Raw genomic sequence first — 18,656 nt, 5'->3', positions numbered from 1 at the left:
CAAAAGTAATCCTTCTATTGTGAATGCTTTCCACTCAGAAGAAATCTATTAGTGAATTTAAAAAAATATATATAGCATACTGAATGTGATCTCCCTCTGTTTTGAAAGAGAGGGAGACCACATTCATACTGAATGTGATCTCCCTCTCTTTCAAAACATTTTATCCACTGCATAACAAGTTTTCAAAGCCATCACAGTAAAACTCTTCACGTTGTTTTCAGAAGCATTTTCTCACCTCTACTTGGGGACTTTTAATTTTTTCAGAATGGATACCATTGAGATGTGTCTCAATTTAGGAAATAGTAAAGTCCATTTTGGACAGGTGTGGGTAAAGTTGATGGTTCTTCAACAACTCAAATCCCATATCTTTGACAACTGTTGCAGTTGTGAAATGTTTAAAAATGGTGATCAGGTCAAATCCAGGTGGGAAAATGATTCCAAAAATAACCTGAAGAGCTTTACTTTAATGTCATGGAAAATTTTGTTATGCAGTGAAGAATGCATTGAAATGAAGGAAGATTATGTTGAAAAACAGTATGAAAATAAAATAGAGATTCTGTTTTTCAGGGAAGGTGGACAGGGAGAGTGGATGCTGGAAGTAGTAGTGAATGTATGTATGGGGATGATCAGCATAGAAGTGGAATAGATCGAGATGGGAGTGGGGAAGTTAAGACTGAGCAGATATACATGGTAAGTGGTGATAAAGGTGATTGGTCAAAGGCAGATGTGGTGGGGAAATCGTAACCAACAAGTGGCTTTGGTAGGATTGATTTTAGACCTAAAAGTGAACTGCTGTGTTTATTTGCAAATGACAGAAGTATTAGAAATGGGAGAGATGATAGTTCCACTGATTGAGTTTATTTGTCTCAAAATCGTTAGAATAAGTGAAACATGGTTAAATAAAGATGATATCCTAACAGGAATAGAAATGGAAGGTTATAGTATCCCAATTTTTTGAAAGGATAGAAAGGACAGGAAGAGAGAGGGAGTGCTGCTGATAATAGCAGAGGGATTATGTCCACATAATAGACATGAAAGAGGGAAATAGTGGCAATAGTTATGAGGCAGTGTGGTGTGGTGTGAGGTAGAGGTTAACAGGAAGAGATATTTAGTTGGAAGTTGCTATAGGCCAGGGAATGTGGAGGGTGGTGATGAAGAAATGTATAAACAACTTGGATTAGTGAACAAAGGAAGGGTAATTATTATGGGCAATTTTAATTATGGCAGTATAAATTGTAATGAAGAGATCACATTTGGGAATAAAGAAAATGAATTTCTTGAGTTTTTGAGAGATAACTATCTCAAACAGCACGTAAAGGAAGGCATGCGAGGATCAAGTGTTTTAGATCTGATCATTTTATCAGAGGATGTAATCATGAGTGGGGTTTTGCACTTTCCTCTAGTTAGTGGGAGTGATAATGAAGTGTCACATGAGTTGTGACTAGCCATATGTGGAAGTATGAGGCTGGTGATTATGACATATTCCTTAGTGCTCAACTTCTCATTCTATGCTATAGCATAGAATGAGAAGTTGAGGGGTAAGGAAATAAGAAATATATGCTTCTTGGGAACCGACAAAGAAATATATAACAGCATCAGTGTGTGAATATATTCCAAAGGTCAAAAGACTGAATAAGATAAGTAAAATGGATGAATTGAGGGGGCCTAAGCATTAAATTTGAAAGAAGAAGGCACTTTGGAAACAGTACAAGATGAATAATGATAATAATCAGTTACATGAAGAGTATAAAGAACAAGCCAGGAGATTGACTAAGTTAGTAAAGAAAACAAAAGTGCAGAGTGCAGTATGAGCAGAAATTGGCAAATCAGGCGAAGAAAAACTTGACAGTTTTTTAGATGTGTGGCAAGTAGAAGGAAGAATGATCATGATAAGACGATATTAATGGATGAAAATGGCAGAATCGTAACTGCTGCAGAGGACATTGTTGAAGTATTCAGTGATCAATTTATAAGGTGTTTCATCCTCATCAGGGTGAAATCATGAGAAACTTAAGTGTAGAGGACATAGGAGAGGATGGCTTAACTGTGAACAAGCAGTAGATATTTGTAGAAATAAACTTATGTCAATAAGTCAATAGAAGTTGATGACATATCCTCATGCATTTTAAGGGAATGCTCCAATAAATTGGCATGCCTGTTTAATAAGAGCCTTACAATCACCACAGGTACTAAGGGAGTGGAAAGAAGGTAAATTTGTACCACTGCATAAAGGTAGTGGTAAGACTGTGACTACAAATTATAGACCAATCTGTATATCTAGAATTGTGATGATGTAGTAGAGAGATTGGAAAGAAGTAGGATACAGAAATTAGTTGATAACAGCAGTATGCTCTGTGGTTATCAGCATTTGTTTGTTAAAGAGTCATGTTTTACTAATTTATGTACTATTACAAGGTGACAAATGTCTTGGACAAGGGGAGATGCATATACAGTGGTATACTTAGATTTTGGGAAGGCTTTTGATAGACTGCTACATGACAAGCCGTGAAATAAATTGAAATGGATCGGATTGGATAACAGACTTCTGAGTTGGATCAGCGACTGGCTGTCAGGTATCAGAAAGTTGTATATGGGGTGCAGTATCTCAAAAATGGAAGGTCACTAGTGGTGTGTAGCAGGGGCCAGTTTTCTGGCCATTGTTGTTCAGTTTGTATATTAATGATATTGGGATTTGTTTAACTAGTGATGTGTAGCTGTTTGTAGATGATGCAAAATTGGGAAGAGCAATGCAGAGTTTAACAGATGTTATAGTCTTACAGGCAGGGCTGGATTAACCATTAAGCAAAATAAGCATATGCTTAGGGCATCATGGAAAGGGGGGCACCACAGAATTTCTGCTTTAGTTAGATGATGAATTTAATTTAAAATAACTTTTAATTAGTTTTTCATTGTTTTTATCTTTTTTACTGTTACCTACTTTGTTTCAATATATAATGACGTGTAGAAGGCCTAATAAAACTCTAACCACGTGTACGACGCTTTCTGGTACTACCATTGTGTCAAATTAGGTAATTTTTTATAATTAACATAACCATTTTATTTTCCTGTCTGTTGTAGGTCTTGTTTTAATAAATTATGTCTTATAAAAGGCTCCAGAAGCAAATATAAAACAAATCACGTGGTTGTCTCAGAAATGCGACTCTGGTAAAATAAGAGTTAATTAAAGCACGAAAGCACAAGAGTCAGCTGTAAGCCGAAAATTAAATTGTTAGTAATTTTTTGCCTGTGATATGTGTAACTGTGTTGATTGCTACCTAATATTCAACAAAATAATCTTTTTATTCCTGTATTTAACAGATCCCAAGAACCAAGATGGAGCGTGTTCAGTTAAGTGGTGCACAAACGCAAAAACTATCAAAAAGAAACAAGAGGAGACTTTGGAATTAGATTCCAAGGTTGCAAAGCTGACTGATTTCTTCACACAAGTTCCACAACATTATATACGAATTCCTGATCAGAGCCAATCTCCGTCATCAAAAGTGGACAAAATACCACTTTGAGCACTTCGAAATCAAAATATGATGATTGCTTGTGACACCTTGATGTTGGAATCATCAAGGTGTCACAAGCAATTTAGCACATGTCTCACTACTGACCTCACTTTGTAAATTCTCTTGATATCTCTACTGCAAATGTTGATGCAAGTTACTTTACAAAACATTCTGAGGTTGAAATAATTGCTGAAAATGAAAGTATAGTGGGCCATGGTGATGGTGGTGAAATGATTCAGTCTGCAAAAGATGAAGTAAATATAGCAAAAGATCCAGGGTTGTGGCTTGATTTCTCTGCTGATGACATGGCTTATTGGACTGCTTGTGGACCCAGTAACTCTCAACACCATAATGGGCCATTTGACATGTCTTACCGACATTTCAGTAATGGCAAACCAGTAAGATGCTGTTCGCAGAAACTTTCTGTTGGGACAAAAGCCAATGGTGAGAATACAAGAGAGAGAGAGAGAGAGAGAGTGGTTATTGTTCACCATCAACGGGATCAGTTTATTGTTTTGTTTGTAAACTGTTTGCTCCTAAAAATTTCTCACATTTTGTTACAAGAGAAGGGTTCAGTGACTGGCGAAATACTATTGTAATTGATCAACATGAAAAAAGCACTACTCACCGAGACTATGCTAACATACTTAACTCGCAGACAAGGTGTAGGGTTGGGACAACAGTTGGAAAAACAAATTCAGGAAGAGTATGATGGGAACATGTCCTGAGGTGTGTCATAACTGTTATTCATACGTTAGCTGAACGTGGCTTGGCTTTTCGAGGAACAGAAGAAAGATTTGGATCGTTGCAAAATGGGAACTTTTTAGGGCTGCTTGAGCTCATAAGTCAAATTGATCCATTTTTAGCAAGTCACATTGCGAAATATGGAAATTGTGGCAAAGGAAATCCTTTTTATCTGTCCAAAGCCACCTGTGAGGAACTCATTCAACTGATGGCTCAAAAGGTCCACGTGCTTATTGTTGATGAAGTAAAATCTTCTGGTTATTTTAGTTTGTCAGTTGATTCAACACCAGATCTGTCACATATCAACCAGTTAAGAGTTGTACTTAGGTACTTAAAAGATGGACAGCCTATCGAACGCTTTCTAACCTTTCTGGAAATGAAAAAAGCCATACCAGTGAGGAAATGGCAAATCAGTTGTTGCAGTACTTACTTTGTCAGCTAAACTTTTCAAAATGTTGGGGTCAGTCTTATGACAATGCTGCTAACATGTCTGGGCGTTATAAGGGGATGCAGCAAAAAATTTTAGATACAAACAAGTTTGTTATATATGTGCCTTGTGCAGCTCATTCACTAAATTCAGTAGACCAAAGTGCTGTTGACTGCTGTCAAGAGGCGGTTAATTTCTTCTCTACAGTGCAGTTGCTCTATACCTTTTTTTTCAGCCTCAACCAGCCGGTGGATAATTCTTAAAGTTTGTATTGGAAATGAAAATGTCTTAAAATCCCTCCCTGATACCAGATGGGAGGCACATGCTATGGAAACAGCAGCAATTTTGAAATCTTTCCTTCAAATTTTAGAAGCTTTAGACTGTATAGCCGAACACTAGTCACAAAAGGGAGACACTAGAAGATAAGCTAGAATTCGTTTTTATGTTGAATTTTTGGGATGAGATTTTGCAAAATTTTCAAAGAGTAAGCCAAGGTCTACAGAATGAGGATGTCAACTTATTAACATGTGCAGATCTGTATGGATCATTAGCTGATCAATTGTGCACTTCACAAAATGAATTTGAAAGATGTGAAGCAGCTACAAAGGAAGTGCTACCAGATGTTGATTACAAGGCAGCTCAAACTCGCAAACATATCAGAAAGAAGGTACACAATGATGGAGATGCTCCAGAAGTATATCTGAATGCCAGAGATAAATTTCGTATCACCATCTTTTACACAGTTGTTGACAAACTTGAAACTGAGATGAGAAGAAGAGGAGAGATATACAAAGAAATATCAGAGAGATTTTCTTTTCTAAGTGGTGTGCCACATAATGCTACTTCAGTGACTTCATCATCTACTGACATTGAAAGGTATTCTCAGTGTTGTCAAAAGCTGATTGATGCTTACCCAGAGGACTCGAATACTAATTTCTCAGCTGAGCTTCAGCAGTTTCACTCTATACCTTTTTTTAGAGAGAGAGAGAATGCAACAAAAAATGTAAAAACAAGATTCAGTCATGCTGAACTTCATAAAATAATTGTAGAAGACAATATTGAGTGTACCTTTCCAAATGTAGATATTGCCTTTCGTATATTTTTAACATTAATGGTCACAAAATACCATCAGAACAACTATGCAACAAAGTAGGTTGAATGTCTTATCTCTACTAAGTATAGAAGTAGATGTGTTACGTAAGATTAATTTTGAGGATCTGATCAAAGACTTTGCAATTAAAAAAAGTAGGAAATCTAAATAAAGTTGAAGTATACAAAAAGAAACATTCTTTTCCATTTTACTATAAGTTTTGTTTCATTTTGAAAAATAAAAATTTATTTTATGGTTTATTATTGTTTATATTTTGCATTACATGTATATGGGACACCAAAATCTTTTAAGTGCTTAGGGCCACTGTGGGTCTTAATCTGGCTCTGCTTACAGGATGACTTGAATAGATTGCATGAATGGGCATAGACATTCATGACAATAGTGGAACTGTCAGTTCACTGCTGCATAGTGTAAGGTTTTGAAATTTGTTAAGCAGCAATGGGATGCAAAGTATACACTTGGTAGGGAAATTTTAAAGGAGAAAGAGGATATGAGAGATCTGGGAGTGGTGGTGGTGAACAAGGACCTGAAATTCACAGACCACATTGCACAAGTTGTGAAGACATCACATTGGATAATGGCAATGATGTGGAGGACCCTGACATACAGAAATAAAGAGGTTATGATGTCATTGTATAAGGCGCTGATCAGGCTTCATTTGGATTATTGCGGACAGAATTGGTCACCGGGTTTTCATGGTGACAAGGATGTGTTAGAAACGTTCCGGAGAAGATTCATAAAGGTGGTCAGTGGTTTTTGGAATGTCGAGTACGAGGACAGATTGAGAGAATGTAAATTGCGAAGCCTCATGAATAGGAGTAGTGGTGGGAGGGATATGATTGAGACATAAACTTATCAGGGGTTGTTATCAGGTTGACACTGATGAAATTTTTCATAGAATGGGAGAGTGCAGTAGAACCGGAGACCATTCCTGTATCTGCATAAGGAGGGTGTGAGCAGAGGAGTGAGAAGCAGGTTCTTTACATGGAGAGTGGTTGGTGAGTGGAATATATTACCTGAATGTATTGTGAATGTAGACACATTGAATCAGTTTAAGGCATAGATAAACACTATTGCACAAGTTGGATAAACTTGTGCAATAGTGTGTATCCCTCATGTTGAGTCTCTGACTCCATGGAGGTCAGTTGTTAATAATAATGATAATTCAAACTATCTCTTATTTCTTTATTTCACTGACGTTTCTTCTTTGGTTGGAGAGCAGTCACAGTGAAAGCATTACTTTGAATGCCACTTGTACATTTTTTACTTTGGTTTACTTATTCTGAAACTTCTGAAAATTCCTTAGATCTTCTGATTTCAAATTAGGGGAAAATAGTGCTTTGTGATCAGATGCATAAAGTAGTATCTCTGCTTTATACTGGTTTAAATTCTGTCACATCACGATATTTTTGATTACCTTGGAATTAATATTATTATTATTATTCAGGCCTCCATGGAGTCAAAAGACTTATTGACGGGAGGTCCCCCCTAAGAAAAACAAAGTATCATACCACTCCTTAAAGTCACTGACTGTTCCCCCCCCCTCTCACCACTCCATCAGGCAATGCATTCCATGGTTCAACCACCCTCCATGCAAAGAAACCACTCCTCACCCTCTTGCTCACAGTTTCCTTTTGTAACTTCCAGGGATGGCCTCTTGTCATCACTCCTTCCCGCTGTTCAACCCAGTGAAAGAACTCCCCAGTGTCAAACCTGTAACTAGATCTCAACAGTTTAAAAGTCTCAATCATATCACCTTTCCTTCTTCTATCCATCAAACTCTGCAGTCCACATTCCCTCAGCCGATCCTCATAACTATCATTGTACACTCCTGACACCATCTTTGTTATCTGCCTTTGTACCCTTTCCACAGTTAATTTATCCCCTTCAAATCCTGGGGACCAAATCTGAGAACAATAGTCCAAGTGTTGTCTGATCAGGGTCTTATACAACGGAATGATAACTTTTTATCTCTGCAGGTCAGTGTCCTTCTCATTATTGCTGCATTCCTCTGTGTTACCTTCACCACCTTTGCAATATGTTCCCTAAATTTCAGGTTTCTATCAATCATCAACCCCAGATCTCTTGTCTCCCCTACTTCCTCCAGTATAACTCCTCCCATAGAGGAGTTATACTCCTCCTGGATGAAATACAATGAAATCCCAAACCTCAAGACCTTACATTTTGCTGCATTAAACTGACATCCCCCATTCATTTGCCCATCTATCTAGCTTATTCAAATCCTCTTGCAGGGCTTCTGCATCTGCACTATTACTAATAATCCTTCCCAGCTTTGCATCATCTGCAAACAACTGAATATCTCTCTGATACCTATCGGACAGCCAATCCTGAATCCAGTTGACCAATCTAACATCCAGACCCATGTGCTGCAACTTAAATATCAGCTTATCATGTGGCACCCTGTCAAATGCCTTCGCTAATTCTAAGAAAATGGCAGTATATGTCTTTCCCTCATCTAATGCTCTTGTAACTTTATTATAAAAGGCTAGCCTATTGCTAAAACAAGAGCACCCCTTCACAAATCCATGTTGACTCTCACAGATAACATTACCCTCATCTGCCTAATGTGTATATTGTCCTTCACTACTTTCTCCAAGATCTTACTAACTACTGATGACACACAAACTGGCCTATAATTAGACACTTCCAGTCTGCTACCGCCCTTATGCATTGGCACTATCTTACCTTCCTTCCATTCCGTGGGCACCTTTCCCGCAACCAGACTTTCATTGAAAAGCCAGGTCAAAGGCACTGTCAGTTCCCTAGCACATTCTCTCAAAACTCGTCGTGAAATACCATCCAGTCCCACAGCTTTACTGTCATCCAGAGTACTCAGTATTTGAAACACACTCTCCTCCTGTACCTCTAAACCTCGAACCTGCTCTATCCCTCTAGCATTAAAACTGACTCCTCCAGGATGAAATACACTTTATTGGATGAAATATCCAATAAAGTGTTCATTGAACAATTCTACTATGTCCTCTGCATCAGTTACTCTATTCCCATTTTTATTCCACAATATCATTCTTCCACAGTCATTTCTCCTCCTACTGGCCGCATATCTAAAAAATTCTCTAGGATTTTCTTTGGATCTTAGGGCTAATCTCCTCTCATATTCCAGTTTCGTCTTCCTTACCATACTAGTCACTCTTCTGGCCTGTGTCTTATACTCTTCATGCATCTTCTCTTCACCTGTCTCTCTATATCTCTTCCACAGCCTCTTTTTCGCATGCAATTCCTGTTTAATATTGTTTATCATCCACTTTACTCCAAATTGTGTCCTCTTGTTCACTCGTGGTATACAACTTACCATTGCTGCTAACAAATATTCTTTCATAATTTCCCATGCACTAATGATATCCCGGCCTTCCAATTCCTCCTTCCATGAAACTTCCCCAAGTTGATGTCTTAGACTATTATAATCACCTGCCTTATAATTCCACGTATGTTCCCGTCTCTTTGATACTCCTGCATGTCTATTCATTTTCCAAGTCAAAACCATATGGTCACTCTCTCCAACTGGTGGGAGAGATGTCATCTCAGTTATTATCAACTCTTCTGATGCTATAACCAAATCCAAAACTCTTGAACCTCTTGTTCCCTTTGTTACATGTTGCAGAAGACATTTGTCCCTCAAGAATTCTAGAAATTCCATTCCCTTATTGCTACATGCATCTTCCTCTCCCCAGTTTATACTACTGGGGAGAGGAAGACAAAAACTCAACTGTCTAAACATTTCCTGGTCCCCACCCTCTGTACTCCTGTGTCTCTAGCAACACTCCACTAAATATCCTGTCTTGCCCACCTCTACCTCACACCATATGCTTTCAAAATCATTAGTGTCACTGCCTTCCAAAGTCTCCACGCTTAGAGGACATACGTCATCACTTATCATAAGCAGTACTCCACCACCACGTTTTTCCTTCCTATCCTGCCAAAAAATGCTGTACCCTGCGACTTCTATTCCTGTTATTATAATCCTCTTCTGTCAACCACGTCTCAGTGATCCCAATAATTTTTGGCCAGGCTGATGCTATCTGCGCCACCAATTCCTCTCCCTTATTCCGGATACTCCTGGCATTAGTATATAGCATATAAATGCCGTTGTTTCTATACCCAGCATTATCCCCTCTAGACTCCACTGGGCTCAGTGTTACCTGATGTTATCCCCCCTTCTCCCAAGTACCCATTCCCACAAGAGGCCACCCCCTGCTACCATTCTCCCTGGGACACACTGACTTTTTCAGAACAGCTCTTTCCAGATGCCTGTGTCCTTCCTTATTCAAATGTAAGTGGTCTCTTGCATACAATTCCTCTCTGTCCTCAAATGCACTCCAAGCATCCACATATTCCGGTCCTCTCTTGTCACACATTCTAGCCATTATGTCATTCAATATTACTGCTCTTCTGCTCAGTTTGTCATTGTCATACTAGGCAACACACACACTATCTTTCCTCTCTGTGAAATCTGCGAATGTCTTAGCTGAAGATCATGTACTGTAACTGATATGTGGCCTTCATTGTGCAGCATGTAATCACCTTATTGTTGGGTTTGGGCTTCAAATTATATCAAAATGATCATCTTATCGCCTTTCCAGTTTATCTAACATTTTGTCTGTTTATGGTGTTTATGATATTAATACATTGTAAGTTTCTCACCCTTCGTGGAATGGAGATAATCACTGAAAAATGTTTCCAAATTTGTAAAAATAATGAAATCCCCAAAGGTTTTGAAAATATCAGTATTGAATAACAAAGCAAATATAAAATGAATAAGATATTTTGTGAAAATATGACATGTTTAAAATACAGATGTAACTATTATATATGTGATTTTTAAATATGGGTTGTCATTAGTCAGGTTTTCAAAATGCATTTGAAAATCATGACATGACACTTCATGACCAATACATAGTTTTTTTTTTTAAAAAAAGTTAATAAACCTATTAAAGAATAATTTTAATTTTACCAACTTATTATAGGTTTTAATAAACCTATAATAGGTTAGTACATGTGGTGAACTATTGTTATATAATCTGGAACCATACTATAGTGACCACTGAACTTTTTCAAGCCATTTCTGATTTCCATTAATCATGTAGTGGTCTCACACCAGGCAGTGATTATCTGTTTCCTAAAGACTTCCACAAATCTCCATGCCATATTGGAGCTTAAACCCATAACCTACTGGTTAGAGAGCAGAGACACTATATGTTGGCCAACCAAGCTGCTGATTCATATATATATATATATATATATATGTATGTTAAAGATACTAAGAAATTTTATACTTGGTTTTAATCCTTATCCCAAGTAAGCAAAATAAAGTTTTGCATGTGAAATATATTCATGTCTGAGCTACTTGTATATAGAGGCTAATGACTTCATATCACTTGCCTTAGTATGTTTCCAATAATGCAAAGCACATCCCCTTTCAGGCTTGTGTAATGCAATGCATAATGGGAAGGGCCGCTACCCAGACCGGTTTCAACCTTTAATTAGGGCTCATCAATGGAAGCCAGACCCGGGAGAAATACCAAGCTTGAAGTAATGCAGAAGTCATATATATATCTCATATACAAGTAGACAAAAGGTGCTTGACCTTATTAAATGAAGTCAAATCAAATGAAATTATATGAAGTCATTAACCTCTATATACAAGTAGCTTAGACATGAATATATTTCATGTCATGATGAAAAAATGAACAAAACTTTGTTTTGCTTACTTGAGATAAGGATTAAAACCAAGAATAAAATTTCTTGGTATCTTTAACGTATAAATAATACACCCAAGGTAAAAAACTTTCTACATACATACATACATATATATATATATATATGTTAATTCTGTATTTCTTCAGCAGGAAATGCAGACTTCATGATACTACCATCGAATTGGCTTCCTTTTTTTTCCTCCTTGATAGTCCTGTGCATAAGGTTGATATGCACAATGATACTGTTGATGGTTGAAGGATTAGATAGTATGAAAATATCTGAAAAGATCAAACATAATGTATTAATTATTTATTATTAACTTCCATAGAGTCAAAAGACTCATCATGGAGGTCTGAACTGTCATGCAAAAATATCATCGAATTGTGCTTTAAATTCCATCACAGTTTCTGCACACACTCTCAGACAATGCATTCCACTTGTCAACCAATCTCCATGCAAAGAACCTCACTCCTCGCTCTATTCTCACACTCTCCTCATACAGGCTTTGAGGGATGGCCTCTTCTTCTATCCTTGTTTTTCTTTACTCTGTGAAAATCTCCTCCACATTAATCTGGTAATAATCCTTCATCAATTTATATATCTCAATCATATCTCCTATTCTTCTATTCACAAGGCTTTGCAAGTTGCATTCCTTCAGTTTGTCCTCATATTCCATATTTTACAGATCTGATAACGAATTAGTGAACCATCTCTGGTTCTCTAAGATATCCTCATCTCCCTTTGAAAATCAGATGACTAAATCTGTGCATAATAGTCCATGTGGAGCCTGATATCAAGGCCTGATACAAAAAAACCATAACCTCTTTGTTTCTCTGCATGTCAAGGTCTTCCTTATCATTGCCATAATCTTTTGTGATGTTTTTATAGCATGTGGCCTCTGAACTTCAAGTCTCTGTACACCATTATTTCCAGAACTCTCATCTCTTTCACCTCCTTCAAAATTTCTCCATTAATTGTATTCTCTTCATCACAACCTTGCCTACCAAATAATGCATTTTGCAACATTAAACTGATAACTCCACTCATTTGTTCACTCACACTCTTTTGAGATTCTCTTGCAAAGCCTAATGTCTGCTCTGTTTCTCACAGTTCTTCCTGACTTTACATCATATCAGCAAACAACAGCATATCCCCAACTTAAGCCTGTCCAGTATCATTAACATACAAGTTGAACTCCCAAGACAGATCCCCTGAGATACTCTTCTAGTAAATAACCTTCCACTTTTGGGATACCACTCCCCATATACAACCCTGCTGATAACTATCTGCACCAGTTACCTGTCCATGTCACTAGTCCCTTATCCGGTACTTTCTATTTCAGTTTAATTACCAGCTTGCCATTTGGCAGTCTAGGAAAGACCGGTAATTAAATTTGAAAATCCAAATATACCACTATATTTTCATCTTCCTTATCCAATGAATTTGTCAGCTTGTTGTATAAGCAGATTACTAAAATATGACCTTCCCTTAACAGACTCATGCAGACTATTATAAAGAACCCTGCTATCAACCCAGTCCTGAATCCTAGTCCTCAACTAACCTTGCTACCACCTTAATGACCACACACACACACACACAAATTAGTCTGTAATTTGTATCCCTAGTCTTATTCTCCCTCTGTCTTCTCTCCTGTGCAAAGTGGAGCTGTTTTTCTCACTTTCCACTCCTTTGGAACTTGCCATGTCTCACCATCAATCCCTCTTCCACTATATCCTCTACATTTCTAGCTTCTCTTGATATTGACTTCACAAGAATGAAATATCCTAATAATCTGCTCATTAAATACTTCAACTATATCCTCTGCATCCTGCCATAGTCATTCTTTCTTCTGCTTGCTACATATCAAAAGAGCTCACTGCAATTTTTCTTGGCTTGTCTGGCCAACTTTTGCTGTCTTTACTAACAAATCACCTTGGCCTGCTGTTTGTACTCTTCACGCAAATGATTTTACCAACATTTATCTTATGTAGTCTCCACAGTCCCTTATTCCAAATTTCCTGCATAATCTCATTATTCATCCATTTTACTCTTCTCTTTTAGTCTCTTAACCTTTCAAATATGCTAAGACAATCTTGCTGTTAAATAGCTTTTGATGAATGCCCAAGTAGCATATGTCTCCTTTCCACTTTACTTTACTTTCTCTGCTATAGCTGCTATTAGTCGTAAACTTCTCATGGCCACCAGTCTTGTAGTTACACATATATCTCTTTTGTGAAGAAAGGATATCAATATGACTGGCAGCAAACCATGTGATCATCATTTCATGGTCACTCTCACAACTAGGGGGAAGATTAGACACGCCATTCACATTCCAAACACCTAATGATATGACCATATCTGAGATTTTCAACCCTCATGTGACCACTGTTATATATTGCCTGAGATAGTTATACCTTAAGAACTCAAAAAATTTATTTTCTGAGACCATCACTTCATTCCAATCAATATCACCATAATTAAAATCACCTATAATGATCACCCTTCTCTTGCTCACTAAGAAGTTGCCAGTACATTTTTCTGCTTCAAACACTTTCTCTATTTTCCTCTTCTATCTCAACCTTCTGCTGACATAATTTCCCTGCTATCATCAGCATTCCCCTTCTCCTCTTGCCCTTCCTGTTCTCACAAAAAAAACATCATACCTTTCCATTTCTATTTCCATCAGGATATCATTCTTATCCAAGCATATTTCACTTATTCCAACTGTCTTTGTAGATGAATAAATTCTGTCATCAGACAATTTCATCCTCCCTTATTTCTGATACTCTTGGCATTTGTAAATAAGCACAGCAGTTCATTTTTTGGTCTGTAACTAGTCCTACACATGCCATTCATTATTCACCCTTTATTATTATTATTATTATTATTCTTTTTTTTTTCAAGCCACCTTAGCCCTTCAATAAGCAAGATGGTGGTGATCTCACACTAGAAAATGGTAATTTACTACTTAAAGAATTTGCAAGCATCCCTATCACAGTAGGATTCGACTCCATCGCCTGTTGTTTATAGAGTTGGGATCTCCTTGGCCAACCAGACCATAGTGTTATTCCTATTCACTTCACTTGCCAAACCAAACATACAAGTATGTTTGGTTTGGCAAGTGAAGTGAATAGGAATAACACTCTTAGAGCGTATATATATATATATATCACAGATTTATTTTTTATGTTATTTCTCAGATATCTTTTCTATATTAATTATATATCATAAATATGTTTTCTATTTCAATTATAGATTCCAGAAGATCATTTAGCTGGTCTGGATGTGTTTGGTTTCTCTAATTCTACCCCAGTAAAGTCTATACCAGCAGGAAGAGGCATAAATAATACAGATTTTGTTTTTTATGTGACTTCGTTATATTCAGAATGGTGCCAGACAAAGGTAATTTTTAAAAATATATTTGTTTTAGCTATAGATTTTAATAGGATCTATAGCCTACTTATTAAGGAAGAACCAAAGAGAAGAAAAAATAGAAACCACATATAACTTACCTTTTTTATTTTAATTGGGATTAAATAATGAAACCTTCACAAATGTTTATTGTGGAACTAAAATTTGAGTGTTGAGAACAAATTTCCAACTTTTTACATCAGTAAAAATGCTATACTTAAAACATGCTATTATCGATGTCCAGGTTATGGCTTGCTGGTCAGATCTAGTTGCCTATTAGCTCCCCCCCTCCCACTTTCATAACACTAATTTTTTTTACTCAATATTTTTGTTAAATTATTAATTATATTTTTAAGCATGGAAATAATACAAGCATCATAAAGTGGTGCATTGTTGTATGATGATATCATTTACACACAGCATTTGAATCTCAAGATATTTTTGGAGTCCATTCAGTTAGCTGAGTGGCTATGCTGTTCACAACCATATATATGCCTGAGAAAGGCATATCCTGGGTTTGATTCCCGTCGCTGACATAAGGAGCTTAGGATCTTTCTCAGACATAGCCAAGTTAGCCGGTCTTGGGTGGACTGCAGGTTTTTTTCCTCTAGTTGATCTGGGTTTTTTTCATTTTGCAAGTAGGTAAACCAGCTTTGAGAACTCAATGCTTCTACAGACATAGGATATGCTGGGAGGCATAGGGCTAACCATCTTATCCTAGAGTATGGCTGCAGCTAAATGAATAGAAAACCTTCGACACCACAAGGCAAAACAGGGAAAAAGAAAAAAGAAGAAGGAAAATCTGACAGCGCCTATTTGGCCTTGAACTTAGATTGTTCTTCCACAAGTTTCTCTTCCAGTTTTTTCTTAGCCTCTTCTCAAGTGCTTGCATAAATTTTACCTGGAACATTCAGGTGGAAAATTCCCCTGTAATTTTCCCATTCATATTTATCTCCCCTTTTATAGATGAGTACTATAAGAGTATTACTCCAATCATCTAGCATGTGACCTTCTGACCAGGCATTCTGAATAATAATGCAGTGCAGTGCATTCACTACCAAACTGTTATACTTCCATATTTGAGCATTTCTTGTGAAATGTCATCTAGTCCAGCTTCATTTACACATTTCTGATTGCATTCCTTTTGAATGTTATCTACCTATTCTGTTGCTGCTTGTTTTGTTTAACGGTCTTTAAAACTAATTACTGCATATATACAGGTATTTTATCCTCAGTTTTTATGTCACCTCTTTTATTTTTGATTTCTTTTATGCTACTCTTTACTCCATTTTTAAGCTTTTCAGCCTCCAGAATATTTTCCACCTTTGTGATATTTATCTTCTATATTCTTACCAAAATCTTCCCCTAGCTTTTGTTTAATGACTTTTATATAGTTTATATTTTTCCCTGTATTCTCATAGGACACATATTGACTTACTAGTAACTTTGAATATGCCGTCTTCTTTTCCAGGACTGCCTCTTTAACCTTCCTGAATCCCATGAAGTTTGGATTTTTCTGTCCTTGCAAACAAGACTACAACCCTTTGTAGCTGAATCAGTCAGTGTTTTCTTCAGATTTTCCTACTGAGTCTCCAATGTTTGGCTCTTATTTACAAACTCTTTCATTTTTCTCGAATAATATTTGTATATTTGAGTCAACAGTTCATCTTTGAATCATTTTGAAACTTTTTGCATATTTTTCTTTTCAGTGTGATAGTCTGTTTTATCCTGTTCAAAACAAAATGGTGTATGTTCAAAACAAAAGATATGTGACTTGTTTTCTTTTCCATATGAAAATGCCAAACAGACTGAAAAGATAGAAGAGGCCATGAATGAAAGAAATGTAAATGAAATGAAAGCTAGTGAAACTGAGGGAGTGAAAGAATGCAAGAATGTGGAAGCAAAGGTTAGTGATAAGGGAGTGAAAGAAAGTATGAACAAATGAGGAAATGGAAGTAAGGTGCAGCAGAATGAGAGGTAGCGAGACTGCGGGAGTGACAGAGAGTGAAATTGTCAGAATGCAAGATTTGATGAAAAAGTTATTGAAAATGAAATGAAATGAGGAATATGCAGAGTGATGTTAAACATTTAGTTGAAACTAATGAAATTGTGCAGGAGAATAGAATGAAAGAAAAAAGAGTAAAAGAAGTGACAAGCGATTCCAGGAATAGCAGTATACGGAGATTTCATAGTTAAAGAACTAGTTATTGAGAAAGTCCATAGGTCTGCTATTCAGGAAGGAGAATGAGTAGGATAATTAAGGTGTTGGACATGAGGAAGAAATGAGCAAGAGAGTTAGTTGTGATTGTGGAGACAGTTGATCTAAGTGGGCATAAGGAGCATGTGAGATCAAATATCAGAAAGTTATCGTGAAGAGTGAAAGATAACAGTGTAGTAGGAAAGGTTGTCAGTGTGTTACTGAGGTATGACAATCATGAATTGAGACAGAGAGCCAAAATCATGAATGGTATGCTAGAAGAGCTGTGTGAGGAGAAGGGAGTACAGTTTGTGGATGTATGGCATGTGTTTTAGGGAAGAATGAAATTATACAGGTGTGATGGGTTGCATTTGAATGAAATTGTTGATAAAAAGTGTTGCTGGATGGAAGCACAGTGTGTGTGTGGAAGTGCATTGTGCGATGTATGCATGAGATGAAATGAAAAATCAGGAGAGTGATATTGAAGAGACAGAAGTTCTTAGTAGGGAAAACAGTGGTAGTGTAAGAGATGAAGAGAGAGAACGGGAATGCATGAGTAACTGGAAAATGGGGGGGCCTGGGTGGACAGGCGACATGGCATAAGGAGAGTTGAAGTTGAAAGTGGCAGTGAATGTGTGTATGAAGATGGAGTATATTGCGATATTGGTGAAGAAGTTGAGATGGAGAAAACACATGTGGTGAGTGGTAATAAAGATGATTGGGCAGGTGTGGTGGGGAAATCACAACCAACAAGTGGCTTGGATAGGACTGGTTGTAGACTTGTGGTGGAGAAATCACAACAAACAAGTGGATTGGATAGGACTGGTTACCGACCTAAAAATGAAATACTGTGTTTGTTTACAAATTTGAGAAGTATCAGAAATAAGGGAGATGAAAGGTTTCACTGATTAAGTTTATTCACTTAAAAAAAATCATTGGAATAAGTGAAACATGTTAAATGAAGATGATATCCTAATGGGAATAGAAATGGAAGGATGCAGTATTTTTCAAGGGATAGAAAGGACGGGAAGGAAGGAAGGGGGAGTGCTGCTGATGATAGCAGGGGAATTATGTCTGTATAAGGTAGACATGAAAGAGGGAAATAGCGGCAATGGCAGTGTGGTGTAACATGGAAGTTGACAGAAAAACATATTTAATTGGATGTCATTATACACCCAGAAATGTGGAGGATGGTGATGAAGAAATGCATAAATAACTTGGATTGGTGAACTTGGATAGGGTAATTATTATGGGTGATTTTAATTATGATGGTATAGATTGGTATGAAGGGATAGTATTTGGGAATAAGGAAAATGAATTTCTCAAGTTCTCGAGAGATGACTATCTCAGTCAGCACTTAAAGGAGGGCATGTGAGCATTGAGATTTTTAGATCTGATCATTTCATCAGAGGATGAGAGGATATAATTGTGAGTGGGATTTCACACTTTTCTCCTGTTAATGAGAGTGATCAACTGGGTTGTAGCTAGTGATATGCAGACCTTTGTGAGGAAAGGATA

The 18,656-nt window shown here is 37.0% G+C and overlaps 1 protein-coding gene across 5 annotated transcripts in view; it reads left to right on the top strand.

The window, feature by feature from the left end:
• The window catches only part of LOC150101564 (ciliated left-right organizer metallopeptidase-like), a 332,876-nt gene that overhangs the window by 50,139 nt on the left and 264,081 nt on the right, over window positions 1–18,656 (top strand). For all 5 annotated transcript variants that reach the window (XM_090400565.1, XM_090400567.1, XM_090400566.1 and 2 more), the window contains exon 5: window positions 14,786–14,932. In XM_090400565.1, coding sequence (XP_090256691.1) covers window positions 14,786–14,932 — 147 coding nt within the window. The remainder of the gene's footprint in view (window positions 1–14,785; window positions 14,933–18,656) is intronic.

Source organism: Typopeltis vanoorti, chromosome 11, assembly GCF_054136105.1.
Source record: "Typopeltis vanoorti isolate ZY-2024b chromosome 11, IOZ_Tvanoo_1.0, whole genome shotgun sequence".
In the NCBI taxonomy this organism is placed as follows: domain Eukaryota; kingdom Metazoa; phylum Arthropoda; class Arachnida; order Uropygi; family Thelyphonidae; genus Typopeltis; species Typopeltis vanoorti.
The sequence above is the reverse complement of the archived record's forward strand: the minus strand, read 5'-3'. Positions and strand labels throughout refer to the sequence as shown.